The sequence below is a fragment of the Eriocheir sinensis genome, chromosome 69, assembly GCF_024679095.1.
Source record: "Eriocheir sinensis breed Jianghai 21 chromosome 69, ASM2467909v1, whole genome shotgun sequence".
In the NCBI taxonomy this organism is placed as follows: domain Eukaryota; kingdom Metazoa; phylum Arthropoda; class Malacostraca; order Decapoda; family Varunidae; genus Eriocheir; species Eriocheir sinensis.
In genome coordinates, this window is record NC_066577.1 from 8,006,644 (window position 1) to 8,027,406 (window position 20,763).

Sequence of the window (20,763 nt, forward strand, 5' to 3'; positions counted from 1 at the left end):
TCTATATAAATCGTCGTAAATCCATATAAATCCCCGTAAATCTGTGTACATCTATGTAAATCTTGTAAAAAACTACGTGAACCTATGTAAATCTATGTAAAAAGTCTCTAAATCTATGTCAAAGTCTGTAAATCTGTGTAAATCTATATAAATCGTCGTAAATCCATATAAATCCCCGTAAATCTGTGTATATCTATGTAAATCTTGTAAAAAACTATGTAAACCTATGTAAATCTATGTAAAAAGTCTCTAAATCTATGTCAAAGTCTGTAAATCTATATAAATCGACGTAAATCTATGTAAATCTATGTAAATCCCGAACCGTCCCGAGAGAGAGACAGACCCAGCGGCAGACGGACCAGCTAACACGCGGAGGGCGAAAAAGTTATCATATTTTTCCTCTTTTCACCTCTTTATCCTCCTCCCAGGGCCAAGAGGAGCTCAGGCAAGTAAGAGGAAGAGTTTGCGCACCAGGAGGACCAAGAGGGAGCAAGGGGAAGAGGAGGAGAAGGGAGATAAAGAGGAAATAAGAGGAGGCGTACAGCTGCTGGGAGGGAGTTTCTGCCAGCCTGTGTTTGTTTACATTTTAATTTTTTCGTTATTTTTCGGTTTATTTTACGAAGGAGGGAAGAAGGGAGGGAGAGAAAGGAGGGGGAGGGAATAAGGAAGGAGGAGAAGGAAGGGAGAGGAGGAAAGAGGGAGGAAATAAGGGAGAAGAAAGTGAAAACGTAGAAGGGAAGGAAGGAAGGGAGGGAGAGGAAGGGAAGAAGGGAGGGAGAGAAAGGAGGGGGAGGGAATAAGGAAGAAGGAGAAGGAAGGGAGAGGAGGAAAGAGGGAGGAAATAAGGGAGAAGAAAGTGAAAACGTAGAAGGGAAGGAAGGAAGGGAGGGAGAGGAGGGAAGAAGGGAGGGAGAGGAAGGAAAGAAGGGAGGGAGAGGAAGGGAAGAAGGGAGGGAGAGGAAGAAAGGAAGGGAGGATGAGATCAGGGAAAGGAGGAGATAAGGGAGAGAAAGTGAAAACGTAGAAGGGAAGGGAGGAAGAAGGGAGAGAAGGAAAGAAGGGAGGACGAGGTCAGGGAAATGAGGAGATAAGGGAGAGAAAGTGAAAACGTATAAGGGAAGGGAGGAAGAAGGGAGAGAAGGAAGGAATAAGGGAGGGAAGGAAGGAAAGAAGGGAGAATGAGGTCAGGGAAAGGAGGAAATAAGGGAGAGAAAGTGAAGATGTAGAAGGGAAGGGAGAGAAGGAAGGAATAAGGGAGGGAAGGAAAGAGAGGGAGAGAAGGAAGGAATAAGGGAGGGAAGGAAAGAGAGGGAGAGAAGGAAGGAATAAGGGAGGGAAGGAAAGAGAGGGAGAGAAGGAAGGGAAGGAAAGGAGGGAGAGGAAATAAGGCAGAAGAGAAGGAAGAAGGGAGGAAGGGAGGAAGAAAGGAAGGGAAGGGAGAGAGAGAGAGAGAGAGAGAGAGAGAGAGAGAGAGAGAGAGAGAATAATGATAAGAAGAAAAATAATATTAACTACCTTTTTTTCTTATTTACAGAGAGAAAAAGAGAGAGAGAGAGAGAGAGAGAGAGAGAGAGAGAGAGAGAAAGATAATGAAATGAAAGAGAGAAAGAAAAAGTGAAATAATTAGAGAAAAAAAAAGAAAATAAGCAAGTAAATTTAGACTAAAAATAAAGAGTGAAAAAAAAATGTGAAGAAAAAATAAAATAAATAAATAGAGAGAGAGAGAGAGAGAGAGAGAGAGAGAGAGAGAGAGAGAGAGAGAGAGAGAGACAAACATAAACAAACAAGAAAACAACAACAACAACAACAACAAAAATGCCATCTCCACCACCACCAGCAGTCTCTTCCTGAGGTCACCAGAAGACGTCATGGAGGAGGTCACAGGAGGAGGAGGAGGAGGAGGAGTGCCCCCTCCCCCTCCGCCCCCCTCCTCTGCCCCCCGCCCCCCCCTCACCCCCTCCGACGTGGGCGCTCTGCTGTCCATGTACGCCAAGCCTCCATATGACACCAGGGAGACCGTCTATAAGGTGTGTGTGTGTGTGTGTGTGTGTGTGTGTGTGTGTGTGTGTGTGTGTGTGTGTGTGTGTGTGTGTGTGTGTGTGTGTTTACCCCCACACATCTTGGCCCAGGGGCAACAAAAGCAGAAAGGTCAAGAGAGGTCAATTTTTACTGAAGGTGACTGTACATTAATATATTTTGTGTAGGCCTATAATGTGACTAATTGTAATCCTTCTTTCAGACTCAGCAAATCCTCTCTCGGTGCCAAGAATTAATGGAGCTGGACTATAAGTGTTTGGTAAGTGTGTGTGTGTGTGTGTGTGTGTGTGTTCTTATGTACAAGTGAACAAAATAATAGGGATGAAAGAGTAATGATGTAGGTTAACTCTTGCATAAGGAAGTGGGACAGAGTTGTGTGTGTGTGTGTGTGTGTGTGTGTGTGTGTTCTTATGTACAAGTGAACAAAATATTAGGGATGAAAGAGTAATGATGTAGGTTAACTCTTGCATAAGGAAGTGGGACAGAGTTGTGTGTGTGTGTGTGTGTGTGTGTGTTCTTATGTACAAGTGAACAAAATATTAGGGATGAAAGAGTAATGATGTAGGTTAACTCTTGCATAAGGAGGTGGGACAAAGAGTTGTGTGTGTGTGTGTGTGTGTTTTTATGTACAAGTGAACAAAATAATAGGGATGAAAGAGTAATGATGTAGGTTAACTCTTGCATAAGGAAGTGGGACAGAGTTGTGTGTGTGTGTGTGTGTGTGTGATATTTCTCTCCAAATACATTATAATATTCATCTTAATATAATAATTCTCATAAAATAATAATAATAATTTTCTTAGTCTCAAATTTATAAGTGACAATTTTACTACTACTACTACTACTACTACTACTAATCTAACTTAACCTAATCTTATCCCAATATTACTAATACTACTATAAATGAGTGTAACCTAAGCTAACCTAAACATTACTACCACTACTACTACTACTACTACTACTTCTACTACTACTAATAATAATAATAATCTAATTTAATCTTATCCCAATATTACTAATACTACTATAACTTGAGTGTAACCTAACCTAACCACTACTACTACTACTACCACTACCACTACTGCTACTACTACTACTACTACTACTACTACTATCCGCAGGTCATCCCGAACCCCAATGGCGAGCTCTGTAGCAGTTATCCCAATCAGCTGTTCATCCCCGAGTGCGAGCGAGCAGAAGAAGAAGAAGAAGAGGAGGAGGAGGAAGTTCCGAGAGGGAGCAGTCACCCGGCAACTTCCGCTCCCCCCTCCCACTCCGCTCCCCACCACCACCACCACCACCCCTCCCCCCTGACCCTGGCCTCCCCCTCCCCACTTTTTAATCCGCCATCTTTCTCCTCTGTGGTGGTGCGTGGAGTTGGTGGTGGAGGTGGAGGTGGTGGAATCATGTCGCCTGGTATGTGTGTGTGTGTGTGTGTGAGAGAGAGAGAGAGAGAGAGAGAGAGAGAGAGAGAGGTTGTACTATGTGTGTGTGTATATATGTTTGTTATTTATTATTATTATTATTATTATTATTATTATTTTGTGTACTAATTATGTGTGTTTTTTTCTCCTCCTCCTCTTCCTTTCCCTTCCCTTTCCTTCCCTTTCCTTCCCTTCCCATCCCTTCACTTCCCTTTCCTTCCCTTCCTTTTCCTTCCCATCTCTTTCCCTTCCCTTCCCTTCCCTTCCTTTTCCTTCTAATCCCTTCCCAACCAATCCTTTCCCTTCCCTTCCCATCCCTACCCAACCTATCCTTCCCTCCTCCTCCTCCTCCTCCTCCCCCACATCAGACCCCCTTACAGATGGGTTCAAACTGCGCGATCTCATTCTGAAGGCCAAGTTTGCAAGGTGTCGGGCAAGATTTCCAGTTCCTGTGATTCTGTACAAGGGGAATTATATATGCCGGTAAGAGAGAGAGAGAGAGAGAGAGAGAGAGAGAGAGAATAAAGAAGATTTGATGTAAGAATGTAAGAATGAAATGTGAGAGAGAGAGAGAGAGAGAGAGAGAGAGAGATTCATATAACAACCCAATCTCAAACTATTGTATATATATTAAATTTCCAACTACTACTACTACTACTACTACTACTACTACTACTATTACTACAGGTCGTCAACGCTCGCTGGAGGCCCGGAAATGTACGGAAGATCAGGAATTGAATATTTACTCACAGCGGCAATCTCTGGGAAGGCGGAAGAGGAGGTGGAGGAGGAGGAGGTAAGAGAGAGAGAGAGAGAGAGAGTTTGTTTCCCTGGGTACAATATCACAAATGTTTCCCTGGGTACAATATCACAAATGTTTCCCTGGGTACAATATCACAAATGTTTCCCTGGGTACAATGTCAAATGTTTCCCTGGGTACAATATCACAAATGTTTCCCTGGGTACAATGTCAAATGTTTCCCTGGGTACAATATCACAAATGTTTCCCTGGGTACAATGTCAAATGTTTCCCTGGGTACAATGCCAAATGTTTCCCTGGGTACAATATCACAAATGTTTCCCTGGGTACAATGTCAAATGTTTCCCTGGGTACAATGCCACATACTTCCCTGGGTACAATGCCAAATGTTTCCCTGGGTACAATGTCACAAATGTTTCCCTGGGTACAATGTCACAAATGTTTCCCTGGGTACAATATCACAAATGTTTCCCTGGGTACAATGTCAAATGTTTCCCTGGGTACAATATCACAAATGTTTCCCTGGGTACAATGCCACAAATGTTTCCCTGGGTACAATGCCAAATGTTTCCCTGGGTACAATGCCAAATGTCTCCCTGGGTACAATGTCACATACTTCCCTGGCTACATCAAGATATATTTCACTATTTAAACCACTCCCCCCTCCCTTCCCCTCCCCCCAGGACCCCAGCACCAGCACCACCACCTCCACCAGCACCTCCAGCACCAGTAACAGCACAAGTGGAGGTGGAAGTGGTGGAGACTGGCAACTGTTTGACAAGGTTCGCTCACAGGACATCAGGCTGTTGAAGGCGTGCAGCGTCGGGGTCATTGTGGACCTTATGGTAGAGAAGAAGAAAGTCAAGTATGGGCTGAAGTAAGTTGCTAATGAGAGTTTCTATACAGCAAAGTGAGGTCATTCTCTGTTGATTTATGCTGTAGGTGTCTGGCTATCATGTGTTTGAAGATACCCTAAACTTAACCTAACATAACCTAGCAAAACCCAAAACAGTCTTGACCCAGAAAATTCATATATGCTTCCTTACTAATGAGACTTTCTATACAACAAAGTGAGGTCATTCTTTGTTGATTTATACCATAAGGTGCTGGCTATCATGTGTTTGAAGATACCCTAAACTTAACCTAACATAACCTAACAAAACCCAAAACAGTTATATATGCTTCCTTGCTAATGAGACTTTCTATACAACAAAGTGAGGTCATTCTTTGTTGATTTATACCATAAGGTGCTGGCTATCATGTGTTTGAAGATACCCTAAACTTAACCTAACATAACCTAGCAAAACCCAAAAGTCATATATGCTTCCTTGCTAATGAGACTTTCTATACAGCAAAGTGAGGTCATTCTTTGTTGATTTATGCTGTAGGTGTCTGGCTATCATGTGTTTGAAGATACCCTAAACTTAACCTAACATAACCTAACAAAACCCAAAACAGTTATATATGCTTCCTTACTAATGAGACTTTCTATACAACAAAGTGAGGTCATTCTTTGTTGATTTATACCCTAAGGTGCTGGCTATCATGTGTTTGAAGATACCCTAAACTTAACCTAACATAACCTAGCAAAACCCAAAACAGTCTTGACCCAGAAAATTCATATATGCTTCCTTACTAATGAGACTTTCTATACAACAAAGTGAGGTCATTCTTTGTTGATTTATACCATAAGGTGCTGGCTATCATGTGTTTGAAGATACCCTAAACTTAACCTAACATAACCTAGCAAAACCCAAAACAGTCTTGACCCAGAAAATTCATATATGCTTCCTTACTAATGAGACTTTCTATACAACAAAGTGAGGTCATTCTTTGTTGATTTATGCTGTAGGTGTCTGGCTATCATGTGTTTGAAGATACCCTAAACTTAACCTAACATAACCTAGCAAAACCCAAAAGTCATATATGCTTCCTTGCTAATGAGACTTTCTATACAACAAAGTGAGGTCATTCTTTGTTGATTTATACCATAAGGTGCTGGCTATCATGTGTTTGAAGATACCCTAAACTTAACCTAACATAACCTAACAAAACCCAAAACAGTTATATATGCTTCCTTGCTAATGAGACTTTCTATACAGCAAAGTGAGGTCATTCTTTGTTGATTTATGCTGTAGGTGTCTGGCTATCATGTGTTTGAAGATACCCTAAACTTAACCTAACATAACCTAACAAAACCCAAAACAGTTATATATGCTTCCTTACTAATGAGACTTTCTATACAACAAAGTGAGGTCATTCTTTGTTGATTTATACCATAAGGTGCTGGCTATCATGTGTTTGAAGATACCCTAAACTTAACCTAACATAACCTAGCAAAACCCAAATCAGTCTTGACCCAGAAAATTCATATATGCTTACTTACTAATGAGACTTTCTATACAACAAAGTGAGGTCATTCTTTGTTGATTTATACCCTAAGGTGCTGGCTATCATGTGTTTGAAGATACCCTAAACTTAACCTAACAAAACCCCAAACAGTCACTATAGGTCTTGACTCAGAAAATTCATATATGCTTCCTTACTAATGAGACTTTCTATACAACAAAGTGAGGTCATTCTTTGTTGATTTATACCATAAGGTGCTGGCTATCATGTGTTTGAAGATACCCTAAACTTAACCTAACATAACCTAACAAAACCCCAAACAGTCACTATAGGTCTTGACTCAGAAAATTCATATATGCTTCCTTGCTAATGAGACTTTCTATACAACAAAGTGAGGTCATTCTTTGTTGATTTATACCCTAAGGTGCTGGCTATCATGTGTTTGAAGATACCCTAAACTTAACCTAACATGACCTAGCAAAACCCAAAACAGTCTTGACCCAGAAAATTCATATATGCTTCCTTACTAATGAGCCTTTCTATACAACAAAGTGAGGTCATTCTCTGTTGATTTATACCATAAGGTGCTGGCTATCATGTGTTTGAAGATACCCTAAACTTAACCTAACATAACCTAACAAAACCCCAAACAGTTACTATAGGTCTTGACTCAGAAAATTCATATATGCTTCCTTACTAATGAGACTTTCTATACAACAAAGTGAGGTCATTCTTTATTGATTTATACCATAAGGTGCTGGCTATCATGTGTTTGAAGATACCCTAAACTTAACCTAACAAAACCCCAAACAGTTACTATAGGTCTTGACTCAGAAAATTCATATATGCTTCCATACTAATGAGACTTTCTATACAACTAAGTGAGGTTATTCTTTGTTGATTTATACCATAAGGTGCTGGCTATTATGTGTTTGAAGATACCCTAAACTTAACCTAACATAACCTAACAAAACCCCAAACAGTCACTATAGGCCTTGACCCAGAAAACTCATATATGCTTCCTTGCTAATGAGACTTTCCATACAACAAAGTGAGGTCATTCTTTGTTGATTTATACCATAAGGTGCTGGCTATCATGTGTTTGAAGATACCCTAAACTTAACCTAACAAAACCCAAAACAGTCACTATAGGCCTTGACTCAGAAAATTCATATATGCTTCCTTGCTAATGAGACTTTCTATACAACAAAGTGAGGTCATTCTTTGTTGATTTATACCATAAGGTGCTGGCTATCATGTGTTTGAAGATACCCTAAACTTAACCTAACATAACCTAACAAAACCCAAAACAGTCTTGACCCAGAAAATTCATATATGCTTCCTTGCTAATGAGACTTTCTATACAACAAAGTGAGGTCATTCTTTGTTGATTTATACCATAAGGTGCTGGCTATCATGTGTTTGAAGATACCCTAAACTTAACCTAACATAACCTAACAAAACCCAAAACAGTCTTGACCCAGAAAACTCATATATGCTTCCTTGCTAATGAGACTTTCTATCCAACAAAGTGAGGTCATTCTTTGTTGATTTATACCATAAGGTGCTGGCTATCATGTGTTTGAAGATACCCTAAACTTAACCTAACATAACCTAACAAAACCCAAAACAGGCCTTGACTCAGAAAACTCATATATGCTTCCTTACTAATGAGACTTTCCATACAACAAAGTGAGGTCATTCTTTGTTGATTTATACCATAAGGTGCTGGCTATCATGTGTTTGAAGATACCCTAAACTTAACCTAACATAACCTAACAAAACCCAAAACAGGCCTTGACTCAGAAAACTCATATATGCTTCCTTGCTAATGAGACTTTCTATACAACAAAGTGAGGTCATTCTTTGTTGATTTATACCATAAGGTGCTGGCTATCATGTGTTTGAAGATACCCTAAACTTAACCTAACATAACCTAACAAAACCCAAAACAGTCACTATAGGCCTTGACCCAGAAAATTCATATATGCTTCCTTACTAATGAGACTTTCTATACAACAAAGTGAGGTCATTCTTTGTTGATTTATACCATAAGGTGCTGGCTATCATGTGTTTGAAGATACCCTAAACTTAACCTAACATAACCTAACAAAACCCAAAACAGTCACTATAGGCCTTGACCCAGGAAATTCATATATGCTTCCTTGCTAATGAGACTTTCTATAAAACAAAGTGAGGTCATTCTTTGTTGATTTATACCATTTATACCATTCCTATTACCCCTCCTCCTCCTCCTCCTCCTCCTATAATTAACCTCCTCCTCCTCCTCCTATAATTAACCTCCTCCTCCTCCTATAATTAACCTCCTCCTCCTCCTCCTCCTCTTATTAACCTCCTATAATTAAACTCCTCCTCCTCCTATAATTAATATCCTCCTCCTCCTCCTCCTCCTCCCCAGCGTGACGTCCTCCGAGAAGGTTGACAAGGAGAACCGCTATGGAGCCTTCAGTATCCTCTCCTTGCCCTACCCCGGTTGTGAGTTCTTCCGTGAGTTCCGCGACGCTGGCTATTCCGCTGACGGGATGACCATCAACTGGAACCACACCTTCATGGACGCACACCTGGTCATCCCCGAGAGGTCACACGCGCGCCGGGTCGCCTCGGATTGGAACGCTTACAGGGTGTGTTGACCTGATGTGACCTAATGTGACCTGTGTGTGTGATTTAGTGTGTGTGTGTGACCTGACCTTATGTGACCTGTGTTTTTGTGTGATTTAGTGTTTGTGTTTGTATGTGTGTGTGTGTGTGTGACCTGACCTTATGTGACCTGTGTTTTTGTGTGATTTAGTGTGTGTCTGTTTGTATGTGTGTGTGTGTGTGTTGAATGTTCAATCTTAAACTAATTTTTCTCTCTCTCTCTCTCTCTCTCTCTCTCTCTCTCTAACCTAACCTAACCTTTCCCCTCCTCCTCCTCCTCCTCTTCCTCTCTCTTCCTAACCTAACCTTTCCTCCTCCTCCTCCTCTTCCTAACCTAACCTTTCCTCCTCTTCCCTAACCTAACCTAACCTACCCATCCCTTACCTAACCTTTCCCTTCCTCCCTCCTCCTCCTCCTCTTCCTAACCTAACCTAACTTAACCTTACTTTACCTAACCTAACCTCTCCTCTCTCTCTCCCTCCCTAACCCATACTTAACCTAACCTAACCTTACCTAACCCAACCCTTCCTCCTCCTCCTCCTCCTAACAGAAATGGGACCTGATCCGCCTCACCCAGAACTACCTGCGTCTTCTCCTCCTCCACGCACAAGAGGGCTCCGAGGGGCTGCTGGTACACTGCATATCGGGGTGGGATCGGACGCCCCTCTTCATCTCCCTCCTGCGGCTTTCCCTGTGGGCTGACGGACTCATACACCCCTCACTTGGGCCCCTAGAGGTGTGTCGCTGGTATGGGGTGCCGGGGGGTAAGGGGGGAGGTGTAGGAGGAGGAGGAATGTGATTGTGTATGTATGTGTGTGTGTGTGTGTGTGTGTGGGAAGAATTGAAGGAAGGAAAGGAAGGGAAGGTTAGGGAGAGAGAGAGGAGGAGGAGGAGGAAGAGAGAGAGAGATGGAGAGAAAAGTGTGTGGAAGAGAAAGAGACAGAGGGAAAGGAGAGAAAGAGAGAGAGAGAAGGAGGGAAAGGATGGGAATGGAAGGGACAGGAAGGGAAGGAAAGGGAAAGAAAGGGAAGGGAAGGAAAGGGAAAGGAAGGGAAGGGAAGGGAAGGGAAAGGAAAGGAAGGGAAGGGAAGGAAAGGGAAGGGAAAGGATAGGAAGGGAAGGGAAGGGAAGGGAAAGGATAGGAAGGGTGGGTTAACTACTACTACTACTACTACTACTACTACTACCACTACTACTACTACTACCACTACTACTACTACTACTACTTGGGAGGGAAGGAAAGGCAAAGCAGGACAAGGGGAGGGAAAGGATAGGAAGAATTAACCACCACTAATACTACCACTACTACAACCACTACCACTACAACAACTACCACTATTTGGCAGATCCTGTATTTGACGATCGCCTACGACTGGCTGCTGTTTGGCCATGACCTGAAGGACCGTTTGGCCAAGGGCGAGGAGATATTTTTCTTCTGCTTTGATTTTTTGAAGTACATCACCACAGAGGAGTTTTCTGTTGACAAGAGGTGAGTGTGTTCGTGCGTGTGTGTGTGTGTGTGGGTGGGTGGGGGGGGGGTTGGAGGGAAGGGGGGGAGGGAGAGAGGAGGAGAGAAATGATTGGAAGGGAGGAGGGAAGGAAGGAGAGAAGGAGGAGGAGGAGGAGGAATACATAGGAAGGAAGGAAGAAGGAGAGAGAGATGTGTGTGTGTGTGTGTGTGTGTGTAGGGAAGGAGAGAGAGAGAGAGAGAGAGAGGGAGAGAGAAACTGATTAGAAGGAAGGAGAGAGAGATTGTGTGTGTGTGTGTGTGTGGAGGGAAGAGAGAGAGAGAGAGAGAGAGAGAGAGAAAATTATTAGAAGGGAGGAGGGAAGGAAGGAGAGGAGGAGGAGGAGGAAAGAGGGAAAGAGAGAGAGATGTGTGTGTGAGAGAGAGAGAGAGAGAGAGAGAGAGAGAGAGAGAGAGAGCTTCCTTCCTTCCTTCCTTTCTTTCTTCCTTCCTTCCTTCTTTCCTTCCTTCCTTCCTTTTGATATCTTCTTTTCCTCCTCCTCCTCCTCCTCCTCTTCTTCCTCCTATTCTTGTATTTCAAAAACAATAATAATAATAAATAAATATAAATAAAAATTGATATAAAACACACACACACACACATACACACACACACAAACTCATCCGCCAACATCCATCCAACCACACTCACCCACACAGACGCAACCAGTCAACCGCCAGCACCAGCGACGGTAGCGGAGGCGGATGCACGTCAACCGGCGGATCCTCAACCAACTCATCCGCCACAATCAACAACAACAACACAGGAAGCACAAGTGGATTACTCCTCCTCCTGGATGGCGACGGATTAAGCCCAGCCGGATCATCCACTTCCCTGACCTCATCGTGCTCATCCAACCGGTCTTTCCCCATTCTACCGCCGAGGTATTTCCGGGCGGATGCACCCGGTCTAGCCTCAACCGCCCATCTCACCTGGCCATACGGTAGCGACACATCCGACTTGGACCTGGATGACTTCTCCCCGCGTCTCAGCCGGGCGTCATCTGCGTCATCCACCAAGGGGCTATCCGGTAGAGTGCGGGATATGGACGTGGATGTCACCCGGCAGACCGCAAGCTGGACCCGGGAGCCACGGAATCTGAGCGAGTCGAGCGAGAGCAGCGGATTGACGGATGAGAACAAGACCGGGGCGGATGAGTTCACCCGAGCGTCAACCAGCCCGGTAGCCGTCCCCGTCCCCCGGAGCCGGATGAATCAACCGTCCCAGAGGATACGAAATGAGTCCCTGTCATCCGTTGGCTCCTGGCAGATTATCACGACTACTGGGTCACTGAAGGGGTCATCCGGTCTGTCTGCTGGGTCATCCGTGTCAACCGGCGGTGGTGGCGGGGGAGGGTCAGCCGCCTCAGCCTCAGCCGCCGCTATACCCACCACATCATCCGCCGCAGTGTCATCCGCCACGCCGCACGGATCAGCCAGTTCAAGAGCATCTGTGTCCTCCTGCTTTTCAATGTAAGTGTTTGTTCGTGCGTTTGTGAACCTACCACCACTACTACTACTACTACTACTACTACTACTACTACTACTACTACTATTACTACCACAGGGGTTCGGGGCTTGTGGATTCCGCCTGTACCCTCAAAGCGGAGAGCGGCGGACTTGGGGTCAGCGCTTCCGAGGCGGACAAGGTGGAGTCTTCAAAACGTCCGGAGAAACTGGCCAAGGTGAGAGAGAGAGAGAGAGAGAGAGAGAGAGAGAGAGAGAGTGTGTGGTTGAGAGAGAGAGAGAGTGTGTGATTGAGAGAGAGAGAGAGAGAGAGAGAGTGTGTTTGAGAGAGAGAGAGAGAGAGAGAGAGAGAGAGAGAGAGAGAGAGAGAGAGAGAGAGAGAGAGAGAGTATTTCCAAGATCATTTCAAATTCCACTGTTCAAAAAAAAAATGTCCATAGAATTACACAGTTAGAGAGAGAGAGAGAGAGAATTAAGGAAAAGAAGAAAGTGAGATAGAGAGAAAGAATTATTAAAGTAAAGAAAAAAAAGCTTGTCCATTAGAATTACAGTTAAAAAGAGAGAGAGAGAGAGAGAGAGAGAGAGAGAGAGAGAGAGAGAGAGAGAGAGAGAGAGAGAGAGAGAGAGAGAGAGAGAATTTCCAAGATCATTTCAACTTCCACTTCAAAAAAAAAAAAAAAATGCCCATAGAATTACACAGTTAAATTTTCTCTGCATAAATCTATTTCACGAGGTAGGCCTATCCATTTCCTTCCCAGCTTGTCTAACACTCCTACATCTATTCTTCATTAATTTATTCTACACCTATGCATATTTTTCATTGGCCTAATCTTTCTTCATTTCAGTCTTTGTTTGTTTAAGAACCTAAGGAAACTGCAATAGGCCTATGGTAGGTCTATACAAGGCGGCTCCTGTGACCCTAACCTAACCTAACCTAACCTAACCCCAAGACTGCCAGGCCTATTCCACTCTTCAACCACTCTATTCTACCTATGTCCTTATTGAATAGGAATCTTATCCACCTTGAATCCATTTCCTTATGTCCTGCGTAGCCAAAATCCTGTCAACACCCCCCTTATCAAACCCCTTCACCCATTTATAAGCCTTGATCCACTCTCCTCAAACCCTTTGCCTTGATGGAGAATGCAGGTTTAAATATGTAAGTCTTTGGTAAGTTTCTCAACCTGTCAATCATCTTGGGGATTCTCCTTCGAACCTATTGTGTTTTGTTTACAGAAGAGTTATTTGAGGAGTGTTTGTGGTGTGAGTAGAATGGATGGATTCAGTGATGGATGTGTGTACGAGTGTTTTGGAATGTGTCGCAGGGGTGGAGTGGTGGATAGAAGTGTGGAGTGGTGGAAGAGGTGAAGCGATAGACCTTACCCCGGTAGCAGCGACGGGCCAAATTTGTGGCTTTATCATATGTGTAAGTCTTTGAATGGAGGTGTTGCAAGCTCTCTCTCCCTCCCTTATTACCTCCAAGAACCTTCTACTTATTCTCTCATTCCTATTGTGTTTTGTTTTGTTTACATAAGAATTGTTTGAGGAGTGCTTGTGGGGTGAGGAGAATGGATGGATTGAGTAATGAAAGTGTGTAGGAGTGTTTTGGAATGTGTCGCAGGGGTGGAGGGGTGGAAGAAGTGAAGCATCAGACCTTAGCCCGGTAGCAGCGACGGGCCAAATTTGTGGCTTTATCGTACATGTAAGTCTTTGCATGGAGGTGTTGGAAGCTCTCTCTCTCTCCCTTATTACCTCCAAGAACCTTCTACTTATTCTCTCATTCCTATTGTGTTTTGTTTTGTTTACAGAAGAGTTGTTTGAGGAGTGCTTGTGGGGTGAGGAGAATGGATGGATTGAGTAATGAAAGAATGGATAGATTGAGTGATGGAAGTGTGTAGGAGTGTTTTGGATTGTGTCGCAGAGGTGGAGGGGTGGAAGAAGTGTGGAATGGTGGAAGAAGTGAAGCGACAGACCTTAGCCCGGTAGCAGCGACGGGCCAAATTTGTGGCTTTATCATATGTGTAAGTCTTTGAATGGAGGTGTTGCAAGCTCTCTCTCTCCCTCCCTTATTTCCACCAAGAACCTTCTACTTATTCTCTCATCCCTATTGTGTTTTGTTTTGTTTACATAAGAATTGTTTGAGGAGTGCTTGTGGAGTGAGTAGAATGGATGGATTGAGTAATGAAAGTGTGTAGGAGTGTTTTGGATTGTGTCGCAGGGGTGGAGGGGTGGAAGAAGTGTGGAATGGTGGAAGAAGTGAAGCGACAGACCTTAGCCCGGTAGCAGCGACGGGCCAAATTTGTGGCTTTACCGTACATGTAAGTCTTTGCATGGAGGTGTTGCAAGCTCTCTCTCCCTCCCTTATTTCCACCAAGAACCTTCTACTGATTCTCTCATTTCTGCATCTATTTCCTCATGTATTTTTCTGTTTCTTTCATTTTCATTTAATCTGACCTCTTCTAACCCCCTTTCCCTTCCCTCCGCAGGTCAGGTCACTCTTCTACAACCAGTACGTGACCTCCATCGGGTTCAGCGCCTGCAATGGACGACATGATTCTGGTCTGGGCACGCTGGTCTCAAATTTTGCACAGAAGGTTGGGATTCGGCCCTCACCTAACCGGGGGACCTAGGCCTACTGGGAGGGGGGCTGGAGGGGTTGGGGTCTACACTAGGGTCTGGGCTGGGCTAGGTTAGGTTAGGTCAGGCTACACTGTGAACATGGCAGCTAGGTTAGGTTAGGTTAGGGTCTGTTGGGAAGGGCTGGGGTCTACACTAGGGGCTGGGCTGGGCTAGGTTAGGTTAGGTCAGGCTACACTAGGAACATAGCAGCTAGGTTAGGTTAAGGGACATAGGGGCTAGGTTAGGTTAGATTAAGGGACTTAAGGGCTAGGTTAGGTTAGGTTAGGGTCTGTTGGGAAGGGCTGGGGTCTACACTAGGGGCTGGGCTGGGCTAGGCTAGGTTAGGGCAGTCTTTACTAGGAACATAGGGGCTAGCTAGGTTAGAATAGGTTAGGGGACATAGGGGCTAGGTTAGGGTCTGTTGGGAAGGGCTGGGGTCTACACTAGGGGCTGGGCTGGGCTAGGCTAGGTTAGGGCAGTCTTTACTAGGAACATAGGGGCTAGCTAGGTCAGTATAGGTTAGGGGCTAGGTTAGGTTAGATTAGGTCGTTAGGTTAGGACAGGTCAGGTTAGGTTAGGTCAAGTTAGGTTAGGTCAGGTTAAGTTAGGACAGGTTAGGTTAGGTCAGGTTAGGTTAGGATAGGTTAGGTTAGGTTAGATTAGGTCAAGTTAGGTCAGGGTAGGTCAAGGAAGGAAGAGGAAGGCAAGGAGAAGGAAGAGGAGGAGGGAAAGAAATTGAAGGAAGATTAAAAAGAAGATGAAGAGGAGGAAGAAGAAGAAGAAGAAGAAAAGGAAGATAAAAAAAAGAATTAGGGGTTGACTAAATTAGGTTAGGAGAGAGAGAGAGAGAGAGAGAGAGATGATTAATTCCATTCCTCTGTATGTATGTGTATATGTATGTATGTATGTACATTTATGAAGCTATTTTATGCACACATCTACTGTCACTGCCTATGTATGTATGTATGTATGTATGTATGTATGTGCGTATGTGTGTATGTATGTGTATATGTATGTATGTATAGCTAATGTATAAGGAGGGGGGGAGGGAGGAAGGTCTTTTCAATTATTATTATTGTTATTATTATTTGTGTATATATTTTTATAATTAATTAGTTTTATCTAGTTAAATTAAATCACTATTATTATTATGAGAGAGAGAGAGAGAGAGAGAGAGAGAGAGAGAGAGAGAGAGAGAGAGAGAGAGAGAGAGAGAGAGAGAGAGAGAGAGAGAGAGAGAGAGAGAGAGAGAGAGAGAGAGAGAAAGTAAGGAAGGAAAGATGGAGAGAGGAAAGAGAGATGGAGGAAAGGAAAAAGAGAGAGAGAGAGAGAGAGAGAGAGAGAGAGAGAGAGAGAGAGAAGAAAGGAAGGAAAGATGGAGAGAGAGGAAAGAGAGATGGAGGAAAGGAAAGAGAGAGAGAGAGAGAGAGAAGGAGCAAAAGAGGGAGAAGAAAGGAAGGAAAGAGAGAGAGATGGAGGAAATGAAAGAGAGCGAGAGAGAGAGAGAGAGAGAGAGAGAGAGAGAGCACAAAAGGGACTCCCACAGACACCATGGCATCAATATATCATTTTTATTATTATTATTATTATTAGCAATGAAAATAATGTTAATATATATAAAACTGTACTTACATCATTGGGCTATTTTCTCCATTAAGACCGGAAATATATCAGTTTTGGGCTATTTTTCAGTAGTATTTCCACCTGTTGGGCTATTTTTTATTATGATAGAAAATATATTAGTCTTGGGCTGTTTTCTGGCAGGGTGGGGAGGTTGGGCTATTTTCTAAGACCTTGTAAATTGCGTTGGGCTATTTTCCGACAGGGTGGGAAGATTGGGCTGTTTTCTGAGACCTTGGAAAGTGCGTTGGGCTATTTTCCGATAGGGTGGGAAGGTTGGGCTATTTTCTGAGACCTTGTAAATTGCGTTGGGCTATTTTCTGAGACCTTTTAAAGTGCGTTGGGCTATTAATTGATAGGGTGGGAAGGTTGGGCTATTTTCTGAGACCTTGTAAAGTGTGTTGGGCTATTTTTAAAGGGGGCTCTACAACCGTTGGGCTACTTTTTGTCCCTGGTCTAATTGTTGGGCTATTTTCTGTCCGGTAGATTTATTAAAGGGAGACTTTGTAAATAAAACTGTTTACAATTACAAGATTTATTTTATTTTCTCGATTATTGATGAGTTAAAAAAAGGGAGAGAGAGAGAGAGGAAAGGAAGGAGAGAGAAGGGAGAGAAAGAGTTGGAAGTGGAGAGAAGTAGAGAGGAGGAGGAGGGAGAGTTAGCAAGAGAGGGAAAGGAAAGGAAAGGAGAGAGAGAGAGAAGGAGGAGGAGGGAGAGAAAAGTGAGAGAGAGAGAGAGAGGAGGAGGAGGAGGAGGAGGGAGAGTTAGCAAGGGAGGGAAAGGAAAGGAAAGGAGAGAGAGAGAGAGAGAGAGAGAGAGAGAGAGAGAGAGAGAGGAGGAGGAGGAGGGAGAGTTAGCAAGGGAGGGAAAGGAAAGGAGAGAAAACAGGAGAGAGAGAGGAGGAGGGAGAGTTAGCAAGGGAGGGAAAGGAAAGGAGAGAAAACAGGAGAGAGAGAGAGAGAGAGGAGGAGGAGGAGGAGGAGGGAGAGTTAGCAAGGGAGGAAAAGGAGAGAAAACAGAAGAGGGAAAAGTGAGAGAGTGAGAGAGAGAGAGAGAGTGAAGAAAATATTAAAGTCCAAAATAATGGCAATTAATAAAACCCTATAATCTTCCTCACTAATTTATTTCACTTATATACAAAAGGAAACACCTCATAGTCTTGTGGGCCATAAACACACACGCACACACGGACACACCAGCTCCGTGTACGCTCCCTCGTCTCCACCATGTGCGTGTGTGAGTGTGTGCGTCTAGTCCCGTCCGCGGTAATCCCTGATGTGCACCAATACCCAGGCGGGCACGAAGCAGCACCCAGACATGATGAAGACACCGTGCAGAGCCTTCTCCTGCGGGGGAAGGGAGGGAGACACACATTAATGGCTGCTGGTGTGGGGGCCTGGGGCTGTACACTGCAAGGCCCGGCACAAACATTAAGTGTAAATAATGCCTTAAAAACATCTATACAGTTGACCCTCGAATAGTACGGTTTCTGCTTTGTATGGAGTGTCTTGGAAGGTCTGTTTTGGATTTTTAAACTTTCTGGTCGCTGGGAAACTCAAAAAATCCTTAAAAATATCTATACAGTTGACCCTCAAATATCTATACAGTTGACCCTCAAATATCTATACAGTTGACCCTCAAATATCTATACAGTTGACCCTCAAATATCTATACAGTTGACCCTCAAATATCTATACAGTTGACCCTCAAATATCTATACAGTTGACCCTCAAATATCTATACAGTTGACCCTCAAATATCTATACAGTTGACCCTCAAATATCTATACAGTTGACCCTCAAATATCTATACAGTTGACCCTCAAATATCTATACAGTTGACCCTCAAATATATATACATATGACCTCGAATATCTATACAGTTGACCTCAAATATCTATACAGTTGACCTCAAACATCTATACAGTTGACCCTCAAATATCTATACAGTTGACCATCAAATATCTATACAGTTGACCCTCAAATATCTATACAGTTGACCCTCAAATATCTATACAGTTGACCCTCAAATATCTATACAGTTGACCCTCAAATATCTATACAGTTGACCCTCAAATATCTATACAGTTGACCCTCAAATATCTATACAGTTGACCCTCGAATAGTACGGTTTCTGCTTTGTACGGAGTGTCTTGGAAGGTCTGTTTTGGATTTTTAAACTTCCTGGTCGTCAGGAAATTCAAAAATCCTACAAAAATCTTCATAATCCACATAAAACCGAAAACCTGAACCACTTGCAGGACCACTGTAACCACTTAACAAGGACGACGAACTGTAGAATTAAACCGTAAATCTAGCTGGCCACTCCACAGGACATGAGAGCACGCGTGGAGGCTGGCGTGGAGGGGAGGAGAAAGTTCCGAGAGGCAGGAGTGACCCGGTAACTTCCGCTCCCCCCTCCCACTCCACCACTCCACCACTCCACGACTAAGCAGGACAAATTTAAGGAAAGCCCCCATGGACTGCCTGCTTACATGTAGCCCAGCACACATAACAGTCCCTCAGCCCTTGTAGGTTTAAGCTTTTCTGGTCTATTTCGAGATTGTCCGGAGAGCAAGTCCTCCCGGCAAGGGGCTGACACGGGGACTGGCAGGCAGGGAGGGAAGGAAGGAAGGAAGGAAGGAAACAGAGGAGGAAGGGAGGGAAGGAAGGAAGGAAGGAAACAGAGGAGGAAGGGAGGGAAGGAAGGAAGGAAGGCATATAGGAAGGCAGGAAGGAAGGCATATAGGAAGGAAGGAAGGAAGGAAACAGAGGAGGAAGGGAGGGAAGGAAGGAAGGAAGGAAACAGAGGAGGAAGGGAGGGAAGGAAGGAAGGAAGGAGATAGCCGAGGGAGGGAAGGAAGGAAGGAGGAAAGGGAGACAGAGGAGGGAAGGAAGGAAGGAGATAGACGAGGGAGGGAAGGAAGGAAGGAGGAAAGGGAGACAGAGGAGGGAAGGAAGGAAGGGAGATGGAGAGAGAAAGGAAGGAAGGAGATAGACGAGGGAGGGAAGGAAGGAAGGAGGAAAGGGAGACAGAGGGAAGGAAGGAAGGGAGATGGAGAGAGAAAGGAAGGAGGGAGGAAAGGGAGACAGAGAAGGGAAGGAAGGAAAGAGATAGACGAGGGAGGGAAGGAAGGAGGGAGGAAAGGGAGACAGAGAAGGGAAGGAAGGAGATAGACGAGGGAGGGAAGGAAGGAAGGGAGATGGAGAGAGAAAGGAAGGAAGGAAGGAAGGAAAACACCATCAAACTCCTCCACAACTCAAAAAAAAACACAAAACTTCTCAATATACCCCAAACCCGCCCACCCTTGACCTCCCCCGCCGCCCACACGCCCACCCCGCCACGCACGACCCCAAAACAAACATTCGCCCCCAATCAGCTGATCCGGCCTGATGACGCAATCCCCGGCTCCCCGCACTCCCCGGCCATTATCTCCCTCCCCAACGCACCATGGAGGAGATCTTATTCCTCGCCGGGCCGGAGATGACGTTGTTGTTCCTGACGGGCACGGAGAACTGGGTAGCGGTCCTCGGGAGGCGGGAAATGGCGGCGCGGACGGGGAACATGATGGCGCTGTGTGATCTCCTTCCTTCTGTGGGCAACAAGATGGCGGAACACGACCAGCTGATCCGATGGTTCTTGTCTATTTGGGTTCTGTTTTTATTTTACATTTCCACTTAAAAACCTACATTTCCACCCACTTCTTAAAAACGTTACATTTCCACAAGCAAAACGACATTTCCACCCGTTTCCAGTGCATGGGTTGGGTATGGGTGGGTATGTAGTGTTTTATGGGAAATGGGGCTTTGTGTGGGCTGGGTATGGGTGGAAATGGGGTGTTTTATAGGAAATGGGGCTTTCTATGCGTTGGAAATTGGTGGAAATGTGTTTTTTGTTTGTGTAAGGAAATGTGATGTTTTAAAGGAAATGGGGCTTTAATTGCATGGCCTGGAAATGGTTCGAAATATGTGGTCTTAACGTGGAAATGTAATGTTTTTGCTGGAAATGGGATTTTGTATGGGTTGGAAATGGGTGGGCATGTTATGTTTTATAGGAAATGGGTCATTGTACGGGTTGGGTATGGGTGGAAATGTAATGTTTTATAGGAAATGGAGTTTTGCATGGGTTGGGCATAGGTGGAAATGTGATGTTTTATAGGAAATGGGGTTTTGTCAACGTTAGAAATGGGTGGAAATGTGTTTTTTTTTATGTGGAAATGTGATGTTTTATAGGAAATGGGGTTTTGTTAACGCTAGAAATCGGTGGAAATGTGTTTTTTTATGTGGAAATGTGATGTTTTATAGGAAATGGAGTTTTGCAT

General features: G+C 44.1%; 1 protein-coding gene and 3 long non-coding RNA genes across 4 annotated transcripts; 2 read left to right on the top strand and 2 right to left on the bottom strand.

Annotated features, from left to right (window-relative positions):
• Positions 1-1,534: 1,534 nt before the first annotated feature.
• LOC126988620 (myotubularin-related protein 14-like) lies at positions 1,535-16,973 on the top strand. The gene is made up of 12 exons (XM_050846987.1): positions 1,535-2,027; positions 2,240-2,296; positions 3,159-3,453; positions 3,830-3,944; positions 4,149-4,257; positions 4,905-5,098; positions 8,990-9,212; positions 9,779-9,964; positions 10,575-10,717; positions 11,396-12,208; positions 12,303-12,420; positions 14,689-16,973. The coding sequence occupies exons 1-12, from the start codon at positions 1,869-1,871 to the stop codon at positions 14,830-14,832; spliced, it is 2,556 nt and encodes an 851-aa protein (XP_050702944.1). The 5' UTR covers positions 1,535-1,868; the 3' UTR covers positions 14,833-16,973.
• Positions 5,528-7,665, bottom strand: LOC126988622 (uncharacterized). Its single transcript, XR_007742332.1, has 4 exons — positions 7,525-7,665; positions 6,545-7,034; positions 5,795-6,114; positions 5,528-5,650 (listed from the first exon to the last, which is right to left on the bottom strand). It is a non-coding gene; the product is annotated as an uncharacterized LOC126988622 (long non-coding RNA).
• Positions 5,910-8,758, top strand: LOC126988621 (uncharacterized). Its single transcript, XR_007742331.1, has 4 exons — positions 5,910-6,046; positions 6,477-6,966; positions 7,627-8,106; positions 8,429-8,758. It is a non-coding gene; the product is annotated as an uncharacterized LOC126988621 (long non-coding RNA).
• Positions 16,974-17,549: 576 nt separating the features above from the next.
• LOC126988623 (uncharacterized) lies at positions 17,550-20,088 on the bottom strand. Its single transcript, XR_007742333.1, has 2 exons — positions 19,892-20,088; positions 17,550-17,788 (listed from the first exon to the last, which is right to left on the bottom strand). It is a non-coding gene; the product is annotated as an uncharacterized LOC126988623 (long non-coding RNA).
• Positions 20,089-20,763: the final 675 nt, after the last annotated feature.

Coding starts and splice junctions, on each gene's coding strand:
- LOC126988620 (XM_050846987.1), top strand. CDS start 1,869: ATGGAGGAGGTCACAGGAGGAGGAGGAGGAGGAGGAGTGCCCCCTCCC. Junction 2,028..2,239: donor CCAGGGAGACCGTCTATAAG/GTGTGTGTGTGT, acceptor TCCTTCTTTCAG/ACTCAGCAAATCCTCTCTCG. Junction 3,945..4,148: donor AAGGGGAATTATATATGCCG/GTAAGAGAGAGA, acceptor CTATTACTACAG/GTCGTCAACGCTCGCTGGAG.